The following is a 25,194-nucleotide window of genomic DNA, read 5'->3' as shown; positions in this document are numbered from 1 at the left end:
AGAGGCCAGTGACTCTTCTTAACACGGTACCTTTGCTTCCACCCCCCTCACCCCCTGGACAAGGGTATGGCACTGATAGATAATGAGATCTGCTCTATTTCTGCCTGACTCCTACCATAATCCACATTTCTGACAATACTAGTTTCTAGGAAAGAAATGATCTTTTTAAAATATGTTGCTTTATTTCCACAATTCCTTAAAATATTTTATTGAAGAAGTGATGCAACTTAGCTAAAAATGTTTATTAAGAGTTTATTATAACGTATAGTCATATATTTAAGGCACATGAAAAAGTTTTGGCATTAAATTGCAAGGAAAAAACCCAAATTGTCCCAGTAGATTTCAGAATCCATCAGTCCAAATAGTTTTTTTTTTAATTGAAGTACAGACAGTTACAATGTGTCAGTCTCTAGCGTACAGCACAATGTCCCAGTCATGCATATACATACATGTATTTGTTTTCATACCAAATAGTTTTAAGACAATATTTCAGCAGCACTGGTCGGTCATCTCAGATAAGGCCCGAGCTCCGGGCCACGGGGACCCCGTGCCTGAGCAGCTGCTGTCTGGTGTACTCCCAGATCAGCAGGGCACCGCTCACGTGGACGTTGAGGGAGCGGATGATACCCTGCTGAGGGATTTCCACACACACATCCAACTGCTGGATCAGATTTGCAGGAATCCCCTCACGTTCATTTCTGATGAAGAAAAAAATGGGAGAAGTTAGCTTTCTTATAATAAACGTTTTTTTCTCAGATACTCTGGATGTTACTGGAAGAGACAGGTTACTAAATGAAACAAGTCCACAGTACCTGGCACCGTAGTACCAGGAACATAAAAGAGAGTAACAAAAACGTTTATGGTTCAATTCTGGGTTCACCTGTCCATACCAAATAGGTGAAATAAAACAAAAACTAGGGGCGCTTTCCATAAACCTTGTCAGAAGTCAGGGGCAGGTGTAGTATCAGGAATCCAAGTACACTGTAAATCCTCTGAAACATTTTCTAGACAGGGACTCAAGAGAATGTCCTTACCCCAACAAGAGTAGAGACTTCTCAGGAAAGCAATACTGGGTAAGGTCTACACTTTTGACGGTTTGTTCCACACCCACGATGGTATAACCTTCTGCTTTTTTCTGCTGCAGATAATCAATTAGCTGAGGTGGTCTGACCTTAATATTAGTTTAAAAAGAGTAGAATATTAAATCATTCATTTACTCCTGCTGGGAGTAAAATCAGAGTTAAAAAAAAAAAAACTTTTATGAAACTGAAATTCGTTAAATGGAAAAAGGACAGAATTACACTCTATAAAAAAGAACTCCCCAACATCACATAAATTTATAAAACAAGAGTGAGTTGCAACAGGACACATATTACCGAAAAGAATTCTACATTATTGAGGATTTCTCAAAATACAACCATGTGAAACATAAAAGGAGGGGGGAGGGTATAGCTCAGCGGTAGAGCATGTGCTTAGCATGCACGAGGTCCTGGGTTCAATCCCCAGTCCCTCCATTAAAGACAATAAATAAACAAACAAACAAACCTAATTACCCCACCCCCCAAAAAACCCAAAATAAAACAAAGAGAACAGAGTGGGATGTATTTTACTTTCTCAGTATTGTTTTTAAACTGTTAAAGGCTGGACTACTTGCAAAAGGGTTGACACATGAAGACAAGAGTTCAACAAAAGATTTTAGCAAATAAGAATTTTAACAGTAAATCGCTTTCCACCCACCTCCACCAGCGGAAGCCACTGTTCTGCGGAAACACTGAGGTGCTGAAACTGTCTGTCTCGGATGCACTGAAGATTGCCAACGGCGAGCGCCGAGGCCCCAAACACCTCGCAGGTCCGGCACAGCCCTGCACAGAACACGCCGGTTACTGCTGCCAGTGCAACGAACGCCAGGTTCACCACGTCCCAGACAGTGCTCTGCGGCTCGCGGAGAGGGTTAAACGTGGAACAGAGAGCCAAAAGGGCACTGGATAGATTAAAAACGTTCAGGATCAAAAGATCCAGCAAGTCTCCTGGAAAACTGTAATTTTACCTCCTAAATTGGTGGGTTTGTCAATGAGCGAGGCCACGACAATCAGTCTACTGATTGACTTTCCCAGCTTGGCAGCGCGATCCTGAAAAACTAGCTCCAGGTCTAAGTCTGGAACGTTATTTTTCCACGGGATAATCTTCTTCTGAACATCAGTCCACTCCGACTGGTTATCTGCTTCGCCCGAGTTAGAACCTGGGAAGGAAAAAGAAAATATCAATTTCCCTCTCTTTATTTACATACATAAAAATTAAGAGCTTAAAATGATAATTTAGAATGAGATTTATTAAAGAACTTTACTTGGGTTCACATATAACGGCCATTTTCAATAATAATTTAAAATTTTCAAATTCAACTCTACTAACCAATATTCTACATTTCATGAAAGTAACACGTGCACATTTTTTACATTTTAGCACACCCCAAACTGGGAAGCATCTTAGAACCCGTAAGGGTAGCATAGTTTGCTAGCATTTTTTCTTAGGGGGTACATAAAATAATGGTGTATCTTACAAACAACAGTGTATTAGGTTGGAATTTTCTGTAGAAATACTATATTCTTGAAAACAACATAAATAGTCTTTATCTTAAATTATTTGACAAGTACTTGGGGACTTTTGCTAAAATGAGGACTGTTCTCTGGAGCAATTCTCTCTCGACTAACCCGATGAGTACACGACGTTACTGATCTGTCTGACTGCGTTTTGAGTTCTCGTTCGGACGGAGACTGCCCCAGGCTCCTCCCCGACCCCGTCCCACTGCGGGGGTCGGGGGGGGGGTTGCTGAGCTTGCTGGGGGTGGAAGAGAGAAGCACAGAAATATGCCGCTAGTGCCATACACGGAGGGCGGGCGGCTCACAGAGAGGAGGGACTAGTGTCTGGGGGAGGGGGAGGGAGAGGCAGAGAGCAAGACCCAGGAGGCACCAGGGAAGGGACGCGATGGTCTGCAGAGCACAGCGCGTGGGAAGCGCAGCGCACTGTGGACACGGCGTGTGCGCATGCGCACCGGACGCGGGAGGAAGACGGCCCGGCAGCGGCGGTCCCTCGGCCTCGCTCACAGCGTGTGAAGGATGGAGGGACGCAGGGGCGTGACTCCGCCTAGATCACAAGGACTTTGTACTTTATTCTACAGACAGGAGCCATTACAGGGCTTTAAAAAGGGGGAGAACGGTACTGGTTTTGTGTTTTAGGAAAATCCCTCTTAAAAGCAACGTGCAGGATACGTTGGGGCTGGAAAACCACCGTGGGGCTTTTGCACTGGTCCAGGCAAAGAAAGAACAGTCTAAGTTAAGTCCATGCAAGAGGAGCTGAAGAGGACATGCAGAACGGCCCGGATCTGGACGGATGCATGTGGAAAGAGAGAAAAAAGGAAACGTGTGGCTTCCATGTGCCTGGATGACACCATTAACAGAAAGGGTAGAGGGAGGGGAGGGGAGTCTGAGCAGAAAGGCAAAGTCACGTTGGATATACTGAGTTTAAAGGGCTTATGGAAGAGTGTTGCCAACAAGCTCGGGAAAGAGGTGGGGCAGACATAAACACCTGAAGGTTGCAGTTACACGGCAGGCCGTTTCCAGGTGCAGAAATGGATAAAAACGCTCAGGGAGAACACTCAGAGCGGCGGAAAACCAAGCCAATGACACAGTTCAGGGGATACAACACTTACGTCTCAGCAGAAGAACCAGATGCAATATCCCTCTCTCCACCAAAAACAAACAACGCGCAGAGAAACCCCTTGGGCCCGTTCCCCATCCAGTAACTCCTCACCTCTCTGCCCCACTCCATGGCAGAACCGACTCAGGTGTCCTCACGTGTGGCTCCTCTGTCCTCTCCCCAAGCCAGGCTGTCCTCTCCCCACTGACACTGCTCTTGCCCCCGAATCTTCACATTGGCTCATCTCTCTTTTGGGAAAGCTCTTCTCCCAGACTTTGCCTAACTTGCTCTCCCTTCACGCAGGTCTCTGCTCAATGCCAACTCCTTACAAAAGTCTTTTTAACTCTGTCACACCATCTCTTTACTCTGCTACCTGAAATCGTGTTTATTTGTTCCAGGCTGACCCTCTGCAGGAATGTAAGCTCCGTAAGGGCAGGGCCCTTGCCTCCTGTCCAACACACAGGAGGCAGTCAATAAATCTTTGTTGGTGGAGTAAATAAATATAAGGAGATAAATCTTAAAATGCATTTGTGAACCATCTAGAATGTTTGATAGAAAAATACACTTTCCTAGAACTCTCCTCCAGACATACTAAGTTAAAATCTAAGGGTGGGACCCAAGAATCTGCACTGTAACAAGCTGTTCAAGGGATTCTTAAAAACATTAAAATTTAGAGAACTATAAATACAAGGGACGGTCGGGGGGTGGGGGGTGGATCTCAGAGGAGAGTAAGCAAAGTCAGACTGTGGAGGAACATCAGGGTAGCGAGCTACCTAAAGGTCAGGTGTGGTGAGAGAAAGGTGAGTGTTTAGATTCTGTAAAGAAGGAGACAAAGACAGTTTCTGACTTTCTGAAAGGAATTTCAGTGATGCTTACGGGTCAGGGAAGCCAGGACGAGGACAAATGTGAGTGACTGACAGACTGATGAGAACAAAGACCACTACTGCACATTTCCTAAGGTTCGTTGTGATTTTAAAAACTGGGGGGGGGGGGGACGACTTGACCCCTGGTTTTTGGGGGCAGCTTGACTGTGAAGGGGAGGAGGAGCTGGAGGGAGCAAATGAGGGAAAGGGGTGTCCTAGAGAGAGCTGAAGGGAAGGAGGGGGGAGATGGAGGAGGAGGATGGGCAACAGTGAGTGATGTCCAACCAGACCCAGCAGGACGAGGGTCGGGAGCCCCGCTTTATAAGTGGGACAAGAAGAGAGATTTCTTAATCTGGCCCTCTAAAAAATCTGTTTTCAGAAGTACATAGTGGAAAAGCAATGACTATTAGTTAACGATATTTCAAGGAAGAGAGAAGCCTCTGGCTTTACAGAGTCAAGGAGATCAGGCTCCCTCTGGCTCTTAAGAGCAAAGCGAACGTCAACTAAAGGTGCTGAAGTGACACCACGTGCTCTGTCTTTACTCTCGGAGGAGGAGCAGAGTTCACCACGTCAATGGAAAAGTGATACCGTCAACTCTCTGTTCTCAGTAATGGACGTCAACAAGCCCGAGCCAGGCAACCCGGGGAGAAAATAAACCAAAAGTTCTTTTTACCTATGTCCTGCTGAGCCCAGTCACCTGGCTTCAGTTCACAAAGCTGAGTTGGAGAACGGTACCACTGAAATCCCGCATCGAGAGGAATGTCAGTGAACTTGGTAAATTTACCAATGGAGATCCACTCGTCTTCAACGAGGCCAGAAAGGCGAGGAAGGATGTAAAATATGGTCTGAAAGGAGAATTGTAAAATCTAAATTTCTTCCCTTAAAACTAATAATGAGATACATGATAACATGTTTAAAGCACAACTTATGTATTATTACTGATGTGTTCTCCCAAACTATCACCTCTGATCAAATTACATACGCTCATTTATATCTTGTAGCAACTGTCCATCTGTATTTCTTATCTTCTCTAAGAATTAGGGGATTGATTTAGGAAATCCCTGAGAGTACACAGATCTTTGAGGGCAGTATTTCTCACTGTATGTCATAGGCACCACGCTCTTGCTAAAAGCAGCAGGTATTTTGGAATTCATCAGTACTAACGTTGGACAACGCCTGGATAAATGCTACTTATCGATAACCAGACTTGTCCATAAGCAGCCAAGCTCAAGCTCTCATGATGCCAAATCTCTGCTCTTGCTGCCACCGTACAAATTGGGAATCTAAATTCTGCCTCCAGTGTATCTTAGCTGTGGACACTGGACAAGCCATTAACCTTTCTCAATTTCTCAGCTTCAATTTCCTCACTGGTTAAGTAGGACACGATCAGGTTAAAACAGCACAGGACAGTGATCTGCCAGCCGTCCAGCCTGACACCCCCGTGAGTAGTGGTTACTCAGTCATTCCGTACCAATCCTCCTTTACTTTTCTTACCTACCACCAAAACTGAGATCCAGGTCATCCTCAAAGGTGGAAAGCACGTAAGAAGCAGAATTACAATAAGCAATTTAAAAATGAAATAATAACCTTGTAACAAGGCACAAGTCTTCACAACAGTTTTTGGAATGAACGTGGTTTTCTTTTTGTTAGCAACATTTGCGCAAATTTAAGCAGGCATCATGAATGCAGCTAAATGTTCCTTACATGGGGATCAATGTAATACACATGCTGCGAGCCATTATTTTATCTGCACATACGGTTAGGGTTCATATAATTAATGGGAAATAAAGTATATAAATGTATCAGGGTGAGGCAGTCAAAGTCAGGGGGAGGCAAGGGACTTACTCCTGATCGAGAACTGACTAGGAAAGGCTGACTTAGCACTAGAGTTATTAAGGGTCCTTCAGAAAGATGTCAAACAGAGCATTCTGGGCGCTAAAGGACACAGAACAGAGCATGTTAGAATAGTTGAAAAAGCCTAAATAATTTTTTGCAACGAAGCAATGGAAAGTACACAGTAATGTTCTATGATGAATATCTCACAGTATACAGATCTGTATTTTTTTTAAAAGGCTAGCTTATTAGTAATCCACACACATACACACACCCAACAAGAAAAAAAAAATCACTTACGCACAGTAGCTAAAGTTACTGATACTTCCAAGTTCTTTAGAGGAAAAGTCTTAAGTTACATATTTTAAATTCAAAGGCAGAACGTTATAATTACAGCTGCAAAAGGGAGAAGGTAATACAACTTACAGAAACTTTAATAATCTATGTATTGAGTTAATCAATGCACATGCTAACTGTAATAAACAAGTTTATGGTTCTCAAAATTATTTAAGCACAATCTGCTACCATCAGTGATGTGCAGTATCATTTGCTACACAATCTCAGTCACCCAGAACCTAAAATGTGCAGTTAAACAAAAGAGGAGATCTTTTTGTTCTTTTTTAACAACGGGCTTCATTACAACGTCTCACCTGCACAAATGTTCTCACTCATTTCCTTTTTAATGTCAGAACAGATTTCTGTTTAGAGTTAAATATTCCCCCTTCCAGTGTTTACAAGTCAGACACTGCCTGAGAAACAGAAAGTGAAAATGACAAGCCGATTTTCACTGCTGAAGAGTGAGACACAAGCAAGCCACCTGCATGAAGTGACAAAAGTAAACTGAGAGCTTTATGATGAGAAGGTGGTGCTGGAGGGAAGTCAGCCTCATGAACACCCTTCAACAACCGTGGCAGAAAGGAAGCATCAGGCCCAGAGACACAGTAGAGAATTTGCAAATGGTATTAATCTCAGCTCACCTCCAGACAGTAATCCTTAAGTGGGTGAAATGCTGCAAAAAAGAAATGTTCTTGGATGCGTTGCCAATTCTTCTTGGCGTTCCTAGGGATGAAAATATGCATGAGGTGAACCAACTCATGAGTGAACCAACTCCGGTAAGGGGGGACACATCACATAGATCTCAAAGAGGTACTGCAGAACTTAGAATGAACAGGCAATCTTGTGAATTTTATCCCAAGATTTATACACCCCTATCTCCAAGATAAACATACGTTAAAAACTGACCCTAAATTTGACATTTTGAAATGAAATTCAAAGACAAAGAAATTAAATGACTCTCTCACAGTCACACAACGAACAATGACTGAACAAGCATGAAGCCAGCTCTCCACACCTCAAGTGCGGGGATCAGCCCTCAGAGGGGGCAGAGGCCGGGGCTGCCCGGAAGGTGAGGGCAGTGGGGATGGTCGTCAGTGGACAAGGAGGAGAAAATCCCACACAGGAAGCCTGCCACAGGCACAATTCACACACCTGGGGAAAAAAGAATTCTAAAAGGGAGCTGTATAAGAAATCTGGACCTGGATCCTCAAGTCTCTCTCTGGCCATAAACACCTTTATCCCCCCAGGAGAGACAAATCGTGAGCTCAGTCATTTTTTCTACTCTGAAGATTCACACAGCACACAGCCAAACTGTACCAACTTTCACAAGCCAAACAAAAGTAATATGAGGTTTCAAATTCTTAACTTTAACAAATAAACACAAACAACAAAAAACAAAAATCTGTCAAGTTTTAAAAGGCAAAAGAGGTAGAAATAAAAATTATACATGACCACTGGCAGGTTTCAGTTTACATTCATGATCAACAACCCAAAAGCTAAAGGACCCCCAGGGTTCCCGGCCACCTTCCACACCTGTCTCCTTTGCCAAAAGACAGCCCCTTAATCTGGGCCCGAGATCCCATCCCCTGGGATTTTGCTGAGTCATGCACCCCTCCCCACTGTAGCTGTATTTTGTCTGTTTGATATTGAGCATCTGAGTAGGATTTTGTTTGGGGAATAGAGAAGTTCTCTTAGAAAAGAAAAGGGAAAAAGCTTCCAGCTTTTGAACGAGCTTTGACTGGTCCATCTGAGGGGTTAAGAGCATGCCTTTAAATAAAGTCAGGTCATGCCGCTTCTCAGACAACAGAGGGTGCTAACATTTGGCTACGCTGAAGAGGAACATCTAGAGGCACATAAAATAAAGGGTCAAAGATATGAAAGCAAAAGAAAAAAACGTCAGGATGGAGCTGCCAGCACTTAGTATTGTAATTAAACTAAATATAAAAGAGTGACCTGCTTAAACACCAACTAATCCAACCTGTGCACTGCAGTGTGATGGATGAGAGATGCTCACAGGCTGGCGCCCCCGCATCCCCTTTGTGCTCTGCCAGGCGGGGAGGGACGGGGACAAGGTTTGCTTACCCTGCTCCCTGCATGTTTTCCACTTGATTGAGACTGGATTCAATAACAGAAGTCAAAGCATCAAGTTCTTCAAGGTGCAGTGCTTTACACATGCCCCAGATTTTCTTAAGCGCAATTAAGGCATACAGCCGAATACTAAAATTGTGATTGAAACACCAGTGCAGTACGATAATGAGGGCTTGCTTCAGAATCAGTTTCTGAAAAGAGAGGACAACAGGTCTTCAGGTGTAAACATGGACCATTTCACCCCTGACTGAATGATCAAAGCCAAGGTCTACAGATGATAAGAATGCTAACAGTACATCTTATTTCACTGGTTCTGCACTGTCGGGCCTTCTCATTCTTCCTCCTCAGACAGGTGAGACACACTGACGTGAGCGATTTCCTTCAGAGAGAAAATATCCCCCCGGAGGGGAGAGTACAACTCAGTGGTAAAGTGTGTGCTTAGCACGCACAAGGTCCTGGGTTCAATCCCCAGCACCTCCATTAAAAATGAGGGAAGGGGAGGGGAGGGGAGGGGAGGGGAGGGGATGGAGAAAAGAAAGAAAGAAAGGTGAATAAATAAACCAACCTAATTAGCCCCACCAAAAGAAAATACCCTCCCAGCTCTGTAGTGTTTACGATGCTGTGGTACCTCTTCCCCGTGTTCCAGCTCCTGGGGTAACTTGAACAGAGCCCTTTCATGCTACCCATTGTATAACCACAGTGTTTTACAAACAGCCTCCATCGCTGATTACCTTACTATGGGCTGAAAAAGTCAGAAATAGTCTTGAAGAGCCCTGCTTTTGGTGAACTTGAAGGTGCTTCTAAAGCAAGCTATCTCACAAAGTGCTGTTGCCCCCTCGTCGTTGATCTGAACTGCTGTTTTCCCTAAGGGTGATCCTGGGCACACACAGCACCAAGTGGAGGCAGGACAACGTAGAAGTGGGGAGGGAATAACCACACAGGGCCTGCCTATCGTAATACACACACACACCTAAAAGGCACAGACAAATAAAATCTGAACACACAGATTTTTCCATTTTCACAGCCTGGAGATTTTATGCGATGACAGTCCCTGATTTCCAAAACCAGAGTTCCACAGATATTGAAAGGCAAAGGAAGTGACATCTATCGCTGTGGAAACCAGATGGACTCAAACTTCTAATAAAGTAGCAGGAGCTACCTTAATACTCCTACCAAATGGGCCCTGTAAATGTCACAGGCTGCACCTTGCTAAGAGTCTTACTGTTAGTTTCTACTGACTGAGTAAAAGTAACCACACTCACGAAAGAGTTAACTGAGATATCACACTTCAATTTCCCGAAGTGTCTCTGAGGACAGAATGATGATATAAATGATCCTCTTTATTCCATTCCTTTATTCAACACAGCATCAGCGTTGATCGGGGGTCACTGTACGTCCAGCGTGGCAGGACACTGTGGGGAGACACATAAACACACACACACACGACCACAGCATACAGACAACCACCCCACGTGATACACAACTTTAATCGCCTGTAGCTGGAGCCGGGTGAGGGAGAGTGATGAGTCGGACAGGCCCCAGCAAGAACAGTTCTCAGCCAGAGGGACAAAGATGGCTGAGGCAAATCTGAGAAAGCTAGAAGACAAAGTGCAGTGAAGAGAAAATGTATTTACTCGGCCAGAGGGAAGGTCAGAGAGACAGGACGGGCAGTATGGGAAACGGCAACTTCTCAGTGACACCGGATGAAGTATCTAGTTTTAGTTGGGATGTTGAAAACCAAGGCAGGTTAACCAAGACAACCGAAATATCGATAAAAGATAATTTAAAAACTAACAAAGAGGAAAAAGGAGGAATGTTGTTAATTAATTGCTGGTGTTTTACAGTCCTTTACAACTTTATGAAGCATGCATGTGACAACATCTAAACATACCCACTCCCTCTAGCATGAGTTCTGCACCTCAAGTGCCAGGCGCGGCATTTTATGCACTGTGTTCTTCATAAGCACGACATCCCCACGTAGATTTTATCATCCCCGAATTAGATGTTAGATAACTAACGCGAAGGGGAGGCAAACCTGCACAGTGATAGTTAAAAGGACAGTCATCCCAATGAGAAACGTCCAAAACAGGCCCCTGATTTCTTCCCACCTCCTGCGTGGGTCCTCACCTCCTCCTGCGCTGACCCCCTGCACTCCGTGCCAGTGGCTCTGACCTTGGCCGTGACGAGGCCCTTCTCACTGCGGCCGGCACCTGCTGTCCTCTAGCCCTGGGTGGAAAGTCCCCGGACCCCCCGCTGGGCTTGCTCACCCTCCTGCATTTAGGTGCTTGTTCGGAATCGTCTCCATGGAAAGGTCTCCCCTGAAGCCACTTTCTGAAACAGCCGTCCCACCCAGGCACCCAATTTCCACCCTTATTCTGCTTTCTTTCTCTTCAAAGCTCATGCCACTACCTGACAGTATACTAGTTTCTTTATTGTCTCTCTCCCCCACCAGAATGAATGCAGACTTTGTTTCGTTCCCTGCAGAATCGCTAGGGCCAAGGATAACATACAAAGACACCTAAAAGGCACAGGGTAAATATGAGGCTGGGAGAAGAAGGAAGGGGGCAAAAAAAATCAACGACTTCTTCCAAAGAACCCCACCCAGCTGGGGCCTGTGGGCAATGAAATTCACCACACATCCCAACTGCGCGTTCTCTGCTTATTATCCAGACGTAAACCCCACCGTTCTCTCTGCTCCCATGGTGTCTTCTCCCAAAGAACAGATGCTCCCTCTGACCCACCCTTCAGGACTCTCCCCTGGCGGGTGCATTAACCCCTCCCTCACCTTCCTCTCACCTGCCTATGTCAGAGGAGGGTCTGCCCAATTCCAGCCCTCAGGGTGACGTCCAAACCTTTACTTCTCCAGCACCGTGTAAAACCCACGGCTCCCCGTTCCCTGCCCACAGCCACACCCCAGACCCTGTTCTAAAACTGTAACTATTCTTTTCTAAAATCTTAAAATCAGGTGATCCCATTTCTGACGCAAAGCAGCTGTCTACCCCCTACCTCCTAGTCCCCCCACCCTTTCTCCTCACCATCTCTGCAGGTGGGATTCATCAAAGCCTTGGCCTCCTGGTTATGCAACAGCATGGGTTAAGCCCCCGGCATCCTGCGCGACCCCGACCCCAGTGCGGCACACGGCACACGGCACACTGCGGTCCGCACAGGCTCTGGGCGCTCACGCCGCGTCTCCGCCGTCTGGTATGGGGCTTAGTAAGGACACGCACTGACAGCACTGGAATGAATGAGCAGCATGAAGCCTGGATCCCAAGCCCTGGCAGGTATAAAGCAGGCCTGAGGAGGGTCTGAGAGGAGAGAAACTCACACTCACTGAGTACGCAGCACTTCCATGCTATCTGATCCTCACAGTGAGCCTCTAAGCTGGGAAGTATTAAGTCCACTCTACGTGACAGGAAAACAGAAGGAATAAATTCCGTACGCCTTTCCCTGGGCTGCAGGGCCCGGCCTTCCCCTTCAGATTCCTCACCACTCTCCTGTAACCTTCATCCTCAGTCCACGCTTCATTCAAATTTCCTTAGTTTTTACTAATGCCCTTTGTCTGTTCCAGGACCCCGCCCAGAACGCCATGTGGCCCGTCAGCCTCCCCTTGGCTGTGGCCGTTTCTGATGCCTCTGCCAGGCGTTTTGTAGGGTGTCCCTGGGCTGGGGCTTGGGGGGTGTTTTTCTGATGATCAGACCGGGTTCTGGTGTCTGGGAGGGAGACCACAGAGGTGAAGAGGCGTTTTCATCACACCTGCGGGTTCCATATACAGGATAAGTTACACACTTCGGGGAAAAAAACTGAAACAGAAAGTCTTAAGTGACTGTTTCAAAGAAGTCGTCAAACAAAAACACACTTATTAAATACCAACAGACTTCATAAATCAGAAATGGAGAGACTAACTAAAGTAGTTAGATATTAGGTATCTCAGTGTAGTTTAGTTTTTTTTTTTTTTTGTTTTCCCAGAAGATGTCAGCATTCTCTTTTTGGATGTTCTGAAAATAAAGAAATAAACCTAAAATACGTAATACACAGTAAGTATAAAAAGAGCTTAATGGAAAAATAACACATTAGTTATGTTATCTACACCAGATCTAACGTGAACACATTCTACAATGAATTCATTTTCAGAACTTGTTTTAACTGTTCTTGAGCTATTTCTACCCTGCAATGGTACAGTTTCTTGTCTATCTTACGTCTCTCAATAGATCGCACGTGTTTAAAACAGAAAGACAACATCTGACATTTTCTGAGCCAGAGCTTCCTTACTCCTAGCAGAAGGTGTTAGCACGAGTTCTCACCTGACTGTAACTGACACACTGCCATCTGGCTGACGGACACTGTACCACACCATCAATTTAAAAATAATGGTTTTTGAGGTTAAAATGGGGTGGGGAGAAAGGTCTGTTTTAGGATTGATGAAACAGATTAACAACAAACCTTGATTGTTATCATGTTTAAAGACAAGAACCCTTTGAAAATTCTAAGAAACCTACTCCCTCAATATTTTTATTTCACTTTCAAGACTAAATGACATTTCTTATTTCATACAAGTGACCACTGAACAACAGGGGTTTAAACTGCCCAAGTCCACTTACAGGAGGAATTCTGTCACTGAACACGTACGACAAGGTTCCGTGGTCCACGGCTGACTGACTGCAGAGCCTCACATTATACGTGGAGTACACGTGCAATGCACAGTTACACGTGGATTTGCCACTGCACGGAGGGCCGCTGCCCCTAACTTCTGCACTGATCGAGGGTCACTATATTAAGTTTCTCCTTGAGTTTGCAACATTGTCAGTACATTCTCTGTAGATGCAATAAAATAGAAACTTGCTCTAAATCTTAGACAGGTTTTCCTAAATTCTTCTTGTTGCCATAGTGATCAACTAGAATTAACTAAGATCTCTACCTATCTGCATCGTAAACCACTAGGGAAGATGTGCTAAACCTGAGACAGATGGAAAGGACTGGCCTTCACACTCCACATAATGACAGTCATTTTATATAAACATTCAATGACATGATAGCCGTTAGTACCCTGCCCAGAAATTTCTTTGAACAAGCATCTGTTAAGTAACTCTGCCGGCCAGGGAATAGTTAGATGCAACAAAGGAAGTCCTATTTAAATAATCTCACATAAATACTTGCATAAAATTAAGAATCTATCACTAAAAATTGCCCATTAATTTATCTAAAGATTTAATATGTGCTCAGGCATGCCTCAGTGTGTGTGTGCATGTGAGGGATACCTTACTGTGCGGTGGGGTCTAAGGAGGGGTGTGGAAGGGAAGGGGGCAGTTGCAAAGCACACCAGGAATACTCCAGGGAAAAAAAAAATTAGTACATATATAAATTCCATTTTGACAGTCAAGTTTGAACTCTTCTTACAAACAACTTAAACTCACCTTTTCTGGAATGTTTTCAGTAACGATGTCCAAATGTGACAAAACTGATAAAAATGTACAAATGCTTGTTTTCAGGTTTTCTTCCCCCTGAAAAAAAAAAAAAAACAGATAAACAGAAGCGTCACTCAAGTCTGTGAGCCCGTGCACGTGAGGGCCCTGTGCTGGACGCTATGGGCCCCGGGACGTGAGGCCGTCCCTTTCTGACGCAGCTGTGACCTGGGTGGGGAGGCCGGAGCAAAAGCAAAGAAGGGAAAGTAAGGTCTGAGAGCCAAACGCCAGCTCACACAACACTCAACAGACACCACGAGGGGCTGACGGCTCAGCCGCGGAGGAAGTGGGGGAGCCAGGGTGCGGGCAGGGCAGACGAGGCGGGGCCTTCAGGATGGGGAGGCCTGGCTGGAAAGGCAGGGCGGGGTGGGGAGGAAAGGACAGGGACGGGGGCAGGAGGCGGGGAACAGGTGAAAATAAGCGAGACGAACAGAGACACCGCAAATGGAGGCAAAGGCAGCAGTGTGGAGGGGGTGGCAGAGACAAGGCTCAAATTTTAAGTGGGATCTTGGAGACGCCTTCAGAAGCCATGATGAAAAGCTACTTAGAGTGTCAAACTGGAATTCAGAAACCTCCCCAACAATAGTGATTTGAAATTACACATTATTTTAATAATAAAAAGCTGATAGATGTCAGGTAGACTGGAAAAGGACTACAGACACTCCAGGACAGAAACTGCTCCAAAGGGCAAATCAGACATGAATTCCTTCACTTAACGAGTAGTTACTGAATGTCTTCCATGTACCAGTTACTGTGGCAGAAAGAGAGAAACAGAAACAGGCAAGGTTCCTGCCTTCATGGAGCTTAGTCTAGTGGGAAGGAAAGACACCACCAAACCAGACAACAAATGAGAATTCCTATTATCAAAGCACTGCTTGATGTGCTGCAAAAAGCCACCCTAAGGGATCCGAACTACTCAGGGAGGTAAGTTCCTCCAAGAAAGGACACAAATGACACGTGAAGGAGCCACTGTGTAGACAAAGAGGAGAAAGACGAGCGTTTCGGGCAGAGGGCACAGCAGGAATGGCCTGAGAGCAAAAGGAGGAGGGGTCGGGAAAGGGGAGAGTGGGGCTCAGTCACCTGGGCGGTCCCCGTGAAGCAAGCTTCCTTCATGGTAATCAGGCCCCTCCCCATGGGGGGCTGCTGGGATGAGCCACGAGCCTGCAGGGTGCACTGAGAGGCTGGGTCAGTACCAGCACAGCAAGACTCAGCCTCCTGGGACTCTCATTCTCAGAGCCCTGCGCCACCAGAGAGAGAGGTCCAGCTCCCCTGCTGGTGACACGCAGAGACAGCGATGCCCGGCCACCACGGCTGTCCCCACTGCTGCTGCGGAGGTGACAAACACAGGGGGGAGTGCAGAAGTCACCCGCAAGTCCCAGCCCAGCAGAGACCACATGCAGACCTGCTCAGCCTGCCCCGGTCAGCCCAGTCAGGAAAAGCAGTAAGACTTCATTGTGGACACTGCCGGCCTTTGGAGTGTTCTAGCTACAGAAAACCGAGACAATCCGTGTGACTGAAGTGTGGGTGTGGGGGATGCACACAGGACTCAGGAGGGAGGAGGCAGGAGACCACGTAAGGCCCGCGGGCCAGTCTCAAGACTTTCGGTCCTTGTTCTGAGAGCAATGTCTTGAGCAGGTGGGTAACCTGATCCAAGGTCCATGGGGAAGAGTCTGCTCTGGTTGTGCCATGTGGACACGAGACTGAAAGGGGGGCAAACGTGGATCAGGTGGTCCAGTGAGGGAAGAGAGCAGGCATCACTGTGGCTTGGACCAAGGCACAATGTGGCGACAGACGACAGGTAGCGAGAAATATTCAAGGCCTGGTTGCGAATCAGACGCGCAGCTGTGAAAAGTCCCATTTTCTGGTTTGTGCAACCGTGTAGATGGTGGTGCTGTTTGCCAGAGAAGGAAAAGGATCGAGTTTAAAGGAAAAAATAAGGTACGTAGTGTTTGACATTCAAGTTTTAGATGATTTACAAGCATTCAAGAAAGATGTCTAGAGCAGAGGTCAGCAAAGCTTTTCCGTCAAGGACCAAGCACTAAATAAAAGTGTGGCTGTGAGGTCCACGGCTCTGTCCACTGTCACTTGGGCACCAACTCAGCCACAGACGACACGGACGTGATGGGCATGGCTGCTGTGTCCCCATGAAACTCAGCCAGGCCCAGCTGGGCTGGAGCTGGCCAGCCCTGACTGAGCACTTAGCTCAAGGTGTCTCCTGAGAAAGTATAGGTGCTCCTATGTGGCGACTTCTATTTTCTCTAAGACATAAAAGTTAAGGTCATCTGCTTAGAATAAAGGAGGAAAAGGGCGTAGTGGACACTGATTGCCCTTTTTGGGGATATCTATTCTGAATCCCCTTCCAAAATCAGGGAATTCTTCTACCTTATAGGTCTAGTGAGAAGCTGGAAACGCCATATATTCATTTTCCCAGCCTCCCTGCAGCTAAAGAGAAGGCACCATGATCCAGAGACACCCACCCCAGTTGCTGGGCTGAGAACTCGTAACCTGGGGAGGCAGAGCCCGCAGAGAACCCCCCTCCACGCACTTGGCAGAGGGACAGAGCTCGGTCCCTGGTGGCCTGGCTCCATAGCCTGCCTGTGGCTGCAGGTCTGGAGCCCCACCTTGTTCCTGCCTGTTTTCCAAGCCGGATCCTGCAGTTTTCCAGGCATTGTGTAAGTTACCTAACTTCCTCCTTCTCCACTGTTGTTTTAAATCCCATTTGATTCAATCAGCATATGTTTTACTTGCTCACAGTGAAAAAACAGTGACTGGTGACCAAAGGAGACCAGATCTGCAAGCTCTTTATGAAAACTGAGAGACTGAGCTAAGGGGAAGCACTTGACAGAAGTGCCGGCGTTCCTGGGGACACACGAGCCAGGAAGGCATGGACCTCCATGTGGGCCAAGTTGCATTTCGTGGGAATTCCTGAGAGCAGACAAAACAAGCTAGATTAATAAAGCAGCAGATCTGAGAAGCAATTCAAGGAAAAATGACAAACTGTTTTTCGTAATCACAGAGACATGAAGAGGAAAAGGAAAGGCCAGGAGAGGAACCTTGGAACAGTGGAAAGAACGTGGCGTTTGACATTAAACAGACACTGAAGCAGAGCTTTGTCATTTCTTGGAGGTCACTTATCTCTCTGAACTTCAGTTCTTTCACTAAGTAGAATGTAAACCCCACCCTGTCTTTCAGGACAACCGTGAGGATGACGTGGCTATGCTCACTGTGACCGCAGGTTTCAGCCGAGGAGCCAGGGATGATGAAGGACAACACGGGGGAGCCAATTTTAGGGGGAGATACTGGCATCAATTTCGTGTTCTAGACGTTGAACTTGGACGTGATGATGAGAGAGAGCGCCAGGGAGGTGGCTGGAGGTGCAGGCAACCAGCGGAGAAGGGGCTGACAAGGCAGAGAGTGCAGAGAGAGAAGGACAGGGGGCTACTAGGTGTCTGTCAACATGAAAGGCTGGGTGCTGGTAAGAAAGATGAAGAGAAAGAAAAGGCTGTCTGCAGCTGCACAAGAAATCCCCAATGCACGATTTCCGGAGATGCAGCGGGCCACCATGGCTCAAGGAGAGCAAGAGGGAAAGGCAAAGATGCTCCCTCTGGAAGTTCAGTAGGAAAGAAAAGACGACTCTAGGATGATGGCCAGACGGAGGACAAGCCAAGAAGATAAGAGTGAAGAACTTTACTTTACAGGGTGAAGTCCCAGAAGGAAATACAAACAAGGACGCAGATGTGGATGTGAAAACGAGAACAACAATTTTTCCCCCTGGAACAGGAAGGAAGAAACAGAAAGAGACAGTTTGCGGGTGGCGTCTCCAACAGGAAGCCTGCAACTGTAAACTCTACAACTAATCTTAGTGTCGATTTCTTAAAAATGATTTTCAAGATATAAGGAGCTTTGGGCAGTAGGGAGCCAGAGGTGTGAGTGGGGGCACAGATGAAGTAAGAGTGGGAGTGAACTGGTATTTGCTTTCAGCTGGGTGATAGGGGCGCCCTTCTACTCTCTCTGCTTTGGGTATATTGGAAATTTCCCTATGAAGAAATTCTTTAAAATGTAAGGAAAGCATTAATTTCTCATCATTCTTCTTTCTAAGATCAAACAAAGACACTGCCTGGTAAATAAGACTATAGAAGGCACCTATTTTCCTTACTTCTTAAAAACAGAAGCCTTTTTCATCTTTGTTTTGTTGGAATAGGAAGAGCTCTCAAATCAAAATTATGCTATACTCAAGATAAATGCCAGGAATTTCTGTCTCCTAAATTAATTCAAATCCTGCAAAACACAATTTAGTATGTCAGTACATTATGGGCAGGGCAATTGACAGTCAAAAAACAACTATTAAAGTGAACAATCCCCCAACATAGCCAAAATCTTTTCTTACTTAAAAAAAAAGAAAAAAAGAAAGAAAAATCTCCTTTACTTACATAAGAAAAACAGTCCCAGAACTTCAGAAGAAACTGGGGGAATTTATGAAGAATCAGTATAATAATCCATTCTATAAAATATTTTATAGATGCTTGATTATTGATGAAGCCAGCCTGGAAAATCCTGTCGATAATTCTATTCAAGAAATTCTGAGAAAAATAAAGTTCACAAATTAAACTGTTATGGTTATTAATTTTTTTGATTTTAATTTTTATTGAGCTATATTTAACATATAATGTGTAACTTCAAGGTACACATTGATTTGGTACATTTATATATTACAGTATGACTACCACTTCAGCAGCATTAGCTAACACCAATATCACATCATATAATCATTTCCTTTTTGTGGTGGGAAAAATTAAAATCTAGTCTGTTAGCAACTTTGAAAATGGTTATTAATTTTAATAGTCACTATTAAAAGCAGAACAAAGCTTTATTGTGGCATATGAGACTTTTAAAAAATATTACAATAAAATATTGAAGGAAAAATATTACCTGGGGCCATGTAAATCAGTTTCCAGTTTACTTCTACAGTACCTAATTGCCTTAGTATTTTTCCTATTAAGAACAAAAACTTCTGAATAACTTCAATTTTAAGAACTGAAGTATAAATTTTAAGCAGATTACTTCCTCAGTTTTAAAGTAGCCCATGACACTTTCTACTAAACAGTTTACTCATGTGAAAACATCGTGCTTAAAGGTACAAACATAGTAAATACTATACCTGGTCAAATCTGGGGAAAAGTACAAGCAGGGTCTGCCATATCCGGTTTTTCACTCTGTGTTGCTGAGAATTCACATAGTATCGAGTTCTAGACTTGGACACCAACTCATCCTGGGGGCAGTGAGACCAATATTAAATTACCTTCTGATTCTGTGATTAATGAAAACAAAACCAACGACAACTTCAAATTTAAAAGGTTTGAACAGGGCATAGGAGCCTGTTAGCCTCCAGGAGGCAGAAGGATAAGAAAGACACTTTCTGATGATACTTCATTCTTTTTTAATTGAAGTATAGTCAGTTTACAATATTAGGTTAGTTTCTGGTGTACAGCAAAGTTACTCAGTTGTGTGTGTGTGTGTATGTATATATATATATATATATTATTCTCTTTCATATTTTCATTATAGGTTATTACAAGGTATGAACATAAGCTCCCTGTGCTGTACAGTGGGACCTTGTTGTTTACCTGTTTTATACACAGTAGTGTGTGTCTGTTAATCCTGAAAGCCCAATTTAGCCCTCTCCCCGCCTCTTCCCCTCTGGTAACCGTAAGTTTGTTTTCTGTGTCTGTGAGTCTGCTTCTATTTTATAAATAAGTTTGATGATACTTTCTTTGGTTTCCTTTCAAAACAATGATTTAGCTGCTTTTGTTTAATTTATCTGCTTTTAAAATTAGAAAAGGAACCAGAAAGCTGTACTGAATACAAACAGTACTTGGAAATACACTTCTGCTTCCTGTGCCCAGCTGAGGGGGGGATGAGAGTCACAGGGGGAGAGGGCACAGTTCACATACATCACGGTGCGCCCTAAGACCCTGCTCCTTCCATATGCCTATGACTGTAAGTCTGGGATAAGGCACCTGAAATTTGATGTCAATACCCTTAAGACAGGAGCACCCGGCATGCGGATGGCGCACTGCCATCACCAGACACCAGAGGCGGCAGCACTGAGTTCCCACGTGAGCAGGGCTCTCCCTTGCTTTCCTGGTCTGCGCTGTCCAAATTCACCCAAATGCCAGATTTACTTCTGTCACATGACTGCTAGTGCTTTAGCTGCTAAGTAAGATCACACTAAAGAGAGAATTAACATTTTCAAATGTGCTCAAGATGAAAACTTCATCCACCACCTCCCAATGAATTTTCATCTAATGCAGATAATTCTCATCTACTTTGTAAATTCTGTGATCTTTCTTCTTCCGTCATCCCAAATTGTACATCTGAATGTATATTAAATTTTATGACAGCTAAGTTAATAAAGATTTTAATGACTCTTGACAATGATGGAAATCTCATAACTTCCTCTACTATCAACCTTTCTTTTGGGAAGTTTCTTTCGATAGAGGTTGTTTTAGGATTCATGTACTGCTTCGCCTCAATGCAGCTAAAACCAGAATCGCGAGGGCAGATCCCATCTGCACTCAGGTCCAGCACTTTGACTCCAGTAAACCTGCCATCAGGGCCTCACTGGAGTCACTGTCCTAACTGGGAAGTGCTGAAATTCCCCGTTTCAGCTCAAAATCTTCTGTCCCTTTACCAGTCTAGCAGCATTCTCTAGTTTTTCATGTGCCTCCTGCCCAACCTGGACCCCAAAATAATCTCCACAAGATCTTCAAGAGCACATTCAACTCTTCTCACTACAACCTCAAACCATTTGCAAATTCCCCACTTTTGTATGAACCCTGTAGCCTTAGATTCTCTGCCTCTACTTTCTTTTTTTTACTGAAGTGTAGTCAGTTTACAATGTTGTCTCAACTTCTGGTGTACAGCACAGTGCTTGTGACACATGAATTTACATATATTCGTTTCCATGTTCTTTTTCATCGTTAGGCTACTACAAGATATTGACTATAGTCCTCTGTGCTGCACAATATAAACGTGCTCATCTATTTCTCTGGCCCTACTATCAAGTTGCCCCAGCGGACGTCACTAACACGCGTCCCAACTTTCGTGGAGCCCTCCCTGCAGCCAGAGCGCCTCAGGGTCTCCCCTGAAGGCTGGTCAGAACACACAGGGCTGGGCCCTACCCTGCATCCAATTCAGTAGACTGGGACAGGGCCTAGGAGTCTGCATTTCCGAGTTCCCTGGTGATGCTGCTGCTGCTGGTCCATAGGACATGCTTCAGGAATTACTGTGCTGGACAACCATTCCAGGCAGCAGCCCTCCTCATCTGGCCCTGGGACACCATCCTCTCTGGTACCGTCCCTGCCTCACTGACAGTTCACCCAGAGATCAGCCAATGTCAAGTACGCGAGAGGCCCTCTCTGACCCTCTATCTAAACAGTTACCCCTCCCTCCTTATTCTGCTTTACTTTTCTTCCGAATACTCCTCCAGTTTATACTACACAGCAACACACAAGATAACATGCATTCGTGTTTTACCCGATGGAGTACCCCGCTGCTTCAAATCCTACTTACCCTTCAGGAAACCAGTAAAACACTGTTACCTCTAAGATGTCTCCCCTGATTCCAACAGTGCAAAGGAAGGAGTTCTTGCATTAAAAAAAAAAAAAAGGTCCTAGGTTTCCTGTAATGAGCTGATCTGCCTCCTTCAGAAACAAATGCTACCATAAGCACTTCTCTTTCCACACAGGTGGCTTCAGTGGGTTCCGTGGTCATCAGCTCTTCAGTGGGTTCCGTGGCCATCAGCTCCACCCCAGGGCCCACCCCAGAGTTTAGAAAGCAGACCAAGCAACACATCTACCCTGGCTGCTAATTCAGAATGAGCACTATATTCGACCGTGCCCTTTTCTCCCCGCCTTGATTTAGGAACATGTTCTTCAGACAGTGTGACGTTCACTTACAAACGCTTTCGCAGGCTCAACAAAATCCATTCTTCCCATTACGCCACTTCCTAATTGTTGACCTTTTCATTCCTTTCCTTACAGAAAAGGATGTATGGATATAACATACGAAATATAATTGGTTCTAACTGGTATGGGAAAATATACAGGGTGAAGTTTAGCTAGCGTAGAGAAAACACTGTTCTCTAAAACCAAACAAGTTGGACAATTACTAACCAAGAGTTAACTGAAAACATGGAACATAAACCCCATTTCTTTCTTGACGGAAAATACTTAGAAATACACGTTGTGTCAATAGAGGGAGTAACTGCTGGATTTTAACTTGTTAACTATACAAAAACCAAGATACTTTAAAGTAAAATAAAGTATATTTACTTTATCTAATAGCTTGATTGCAAGATCTTCCATGAACAACTTATGAGACATATTTGAGCCATCTAATAAACACAGGAATTTGATGGCACAAATTCTCACATAATGGTCCTCTCTTTTAGTACTGAAAAATATAAAATGATAGATAACATTAATACATTTTCAAAGTAAAATGTACGTTAAATATTAGTTTCAAAATATCAAAGCTTTCCAAAGTTTTCTAAAAATAAGTAGCTTCATATTTAATGACAATGCTTTTTAATTCAGGATAGACAGGGAAAGACAACAAATATTATCAAAAGGCGAGCCTGGCGGCAAGGTAGGGTATAGCTCAATTGGTAAGAGTGCCTGCTTAGCATGCACCAGGTCCTGGGTTCAATCCCCAGTACCTCCAGTAAGTAAATAAATAAACCTAATCACCTACCCTCTCAAAAAAAAAATGGAGAACCTGTACAGAAACTCTGAATGAGCACAAATTCAACTAGACACCTGAGAAAACGATGCAGACTACTGATACTGGGTTGGTAATATCTGTGGACAAGACAGATCATATGAAACTGTTCCTGGAAGAGGACCACAGACACCTATTTGCTCAGGACGAGCTCAAACACATGTTTTCTAAGTGAGGGGCAGACTCAGGGAGCACTGTGTGCACTGAGCATCCTAGCATTTCCAGTACCCAAATGTGGACAGATCAATTCAGTGAAATTCTTCATAAGCATTTCCAAAGTTCATTACAATTGTTATAATGTGAATAAATGTTATTTGAATTTCACAATAAAACATCTGTCTAGTAGAAATCAAAATATTTTGGAACTGTCAACTAAGAAATCTCACTTACTGCTATACTAAGCCAGCCAAGAAAATAAAAAATCAATTAAAACAATTAACAATGATAACAGTATATATTTAATGAAGAGAGGGAGATGATTTAAAACATAGCTATGACTCTTAGGATAATAAACACTTTATGATAGCTAGACACAATGATCATTTCTTGTCCTAAACTCTAAAATCAAAGTGAATCATGACAACACTATTAACTTCTTCATAAACACCTACACACACAAGTTCCTGAAAATTATGTGACAAAATAAAACTTTTTAAAAAGCTACAAAAAAATTAATTCAGCACTTGGAGAAGAATAGGCTTATCCCAGGAACCAAAACTCCAGGGCCTGTTACAACAATAATCTTATTTTTGTGCAAGTATAGTGACTTGTGAATTTTAGCCAAAAAATAAAGTATGTGTGCTGATGATCACCCCTCCGCCCCCAAAAAGAAGAGGGTTAGGGATTTTATGTCCTCCACTGTTATTTCCTTATTTATGCTGGATTTTGCACTACACTTTTTTTTTTTTAACTTTTATCAAATGTTAGTAAATAATGACAGGTCTGAAGAAAATGTATTAGCGAGGAGATAAAATTTCTAACACACTTTAGAAGCCTCATTCAATATCTCATACAGAATGTCTCTCATATGATGTTGTATTTTGAATGTTCCAGTGATACCAAGGCACGGGAGACCCACCAGACTTACTTTTCAATAACAATGTTTGCTGCACAATTGTGTCCAAGATTTTCTATGAAGGTCTGTACGTCCTGAATAAGTCTTTCCATAAAAAAACATGTGACAAAGAACAGTAAGTTTCAGACAGAAAAAAATTAAAGCCCCAAATTAAAAGTTAACTAATATTCTTCTAATGGAAAGCCTTAAAATAAAGAGAATTCTGCCCAAGCAGATACGTAAGTTCAAGTCTTGAGAGGCTGAAGTAATGGCATCCTTTACCTCTGATCACGCCGGAACACTGTTCCAAATATACACGCCTCGAGGACAAGTTCGCTGTAATTTTTAGCACTTGATAAAGACCCTTGGGATACATTTGAAGCAGAAACTATCCAAGATTTGCAGGCAGTAAGTTATCAGTATATTGAAAACTCCAGTTTTTATAGCAGACATTTCAATTATCTTATACATAATCTGGAATGAAACACAATAGTTATCTTCTCCTTTGACTAATTTAGCTTTTTCAAAAAAAACTTCGTGTTGCTAAAAAATGTTATTTGAATGGCTGCGAATGATAGTTTCAATGTAACCATAGTCTAAAAGATGAAAAATTCTTTATCTTTAGAATTTTGCAAGATGATAAACAATCACTGAATGCTAATTTTCACTTCTTAATAATAAAAATAAATAAATTTTTACTCATAGTGATATTCACCCAGAACTCTCCCAGAGAAACAACTGCCTAAAGTAATAGAATGAAAGGGAGAAAAAACCCTCGCCCTTTCCATTTGCAATTTTCTTTGCAATTGCCAGTGGCCTCCCTTTCCTGAGTCAGCAGAGACCAATCTCCAAGTGTGGACCATGCGGCAGGAAAGGAAACAGGTGATGCAGGGGCAGCCGGGAAATAAATGGGTTTGTTTTCCGTTTCCCCCTTGGAAGGAGTGTATGCGAGTCCTGAGGCATGATGTAACATCATGTCATGTTCTCTACTACGCATCAGTGATTATAAAGGCAAATGCCTCCAGAAACCAGAAAGACCTTGATACAGTTGTATACAGAGAAATAGTTCTTTGTACAAGAAAAGCAG

General features: G+C 43.9%; 1 protein-coding gene across 1 annotated transcript in view; it reads right to left on the bottom strand.

Moving 5' to 3' along the window:
- Nucleotides 1–227: 227 nt before the first annotated feature.
- TARBP1 (TAR (HIV-1) RNA binding protein 1) overlaps nt 228–25,194 on the bottom strand; it is a 60,903-nt gene continuing 35,936 nt past the window's right edge. The window contains 14 exon segments of the mRNA XM_032491803.1: nt 228–698; nt 1,035–1,171; nt 1,738–1,862; nt 2,048–2,239; nt 5,230–5,401; nt 7,367–7,448; nt 8,808–9,004; nt 14,225–14,311; nt 18,703–18,852; nt 19,431–19,541; nt 22,606–22,726; nt 24,141–24,212; nt 24,390–24,511; nt 24,513–24,581. Coding sequence (XP_032347694.1) covers nt 512–698; nt 1,035–1,171; nt 1,738–1,862; nt 2,048–2,239; nt 5,230–5,401; nt 7,367–7,448; nt 8,808–9,004; nt 14,225–14,311; nt 18,703–18,852; nt 19,431–19,541; nt 22,606–22,726; nt 24,141–24,212; nt 24,390–24,511; nt 24,513–24,581 — 1,824 coding nt within the window. The 3' untranslated portion in view covers nt 228–511.

This window comes from Camelus ferus, chromosome 11, assembly GCF_009834535.1.
Source record: "Camelus ferus isolate YT-003-E chromosome 11, BCGSAC_Cfer_1.0, whole genome shotgun sequence".
NCBI classification, from domain to species: Eukaryota; Metazoa; Chordata; class Mammalia; order Artiodactyla; family Camelidae; genus Camelus; species Camelus ferus.
Note: the sequence above shows the minus strand (reverse complement) of the source record. Positions and strands in the feature narration are given on the sequence as shown.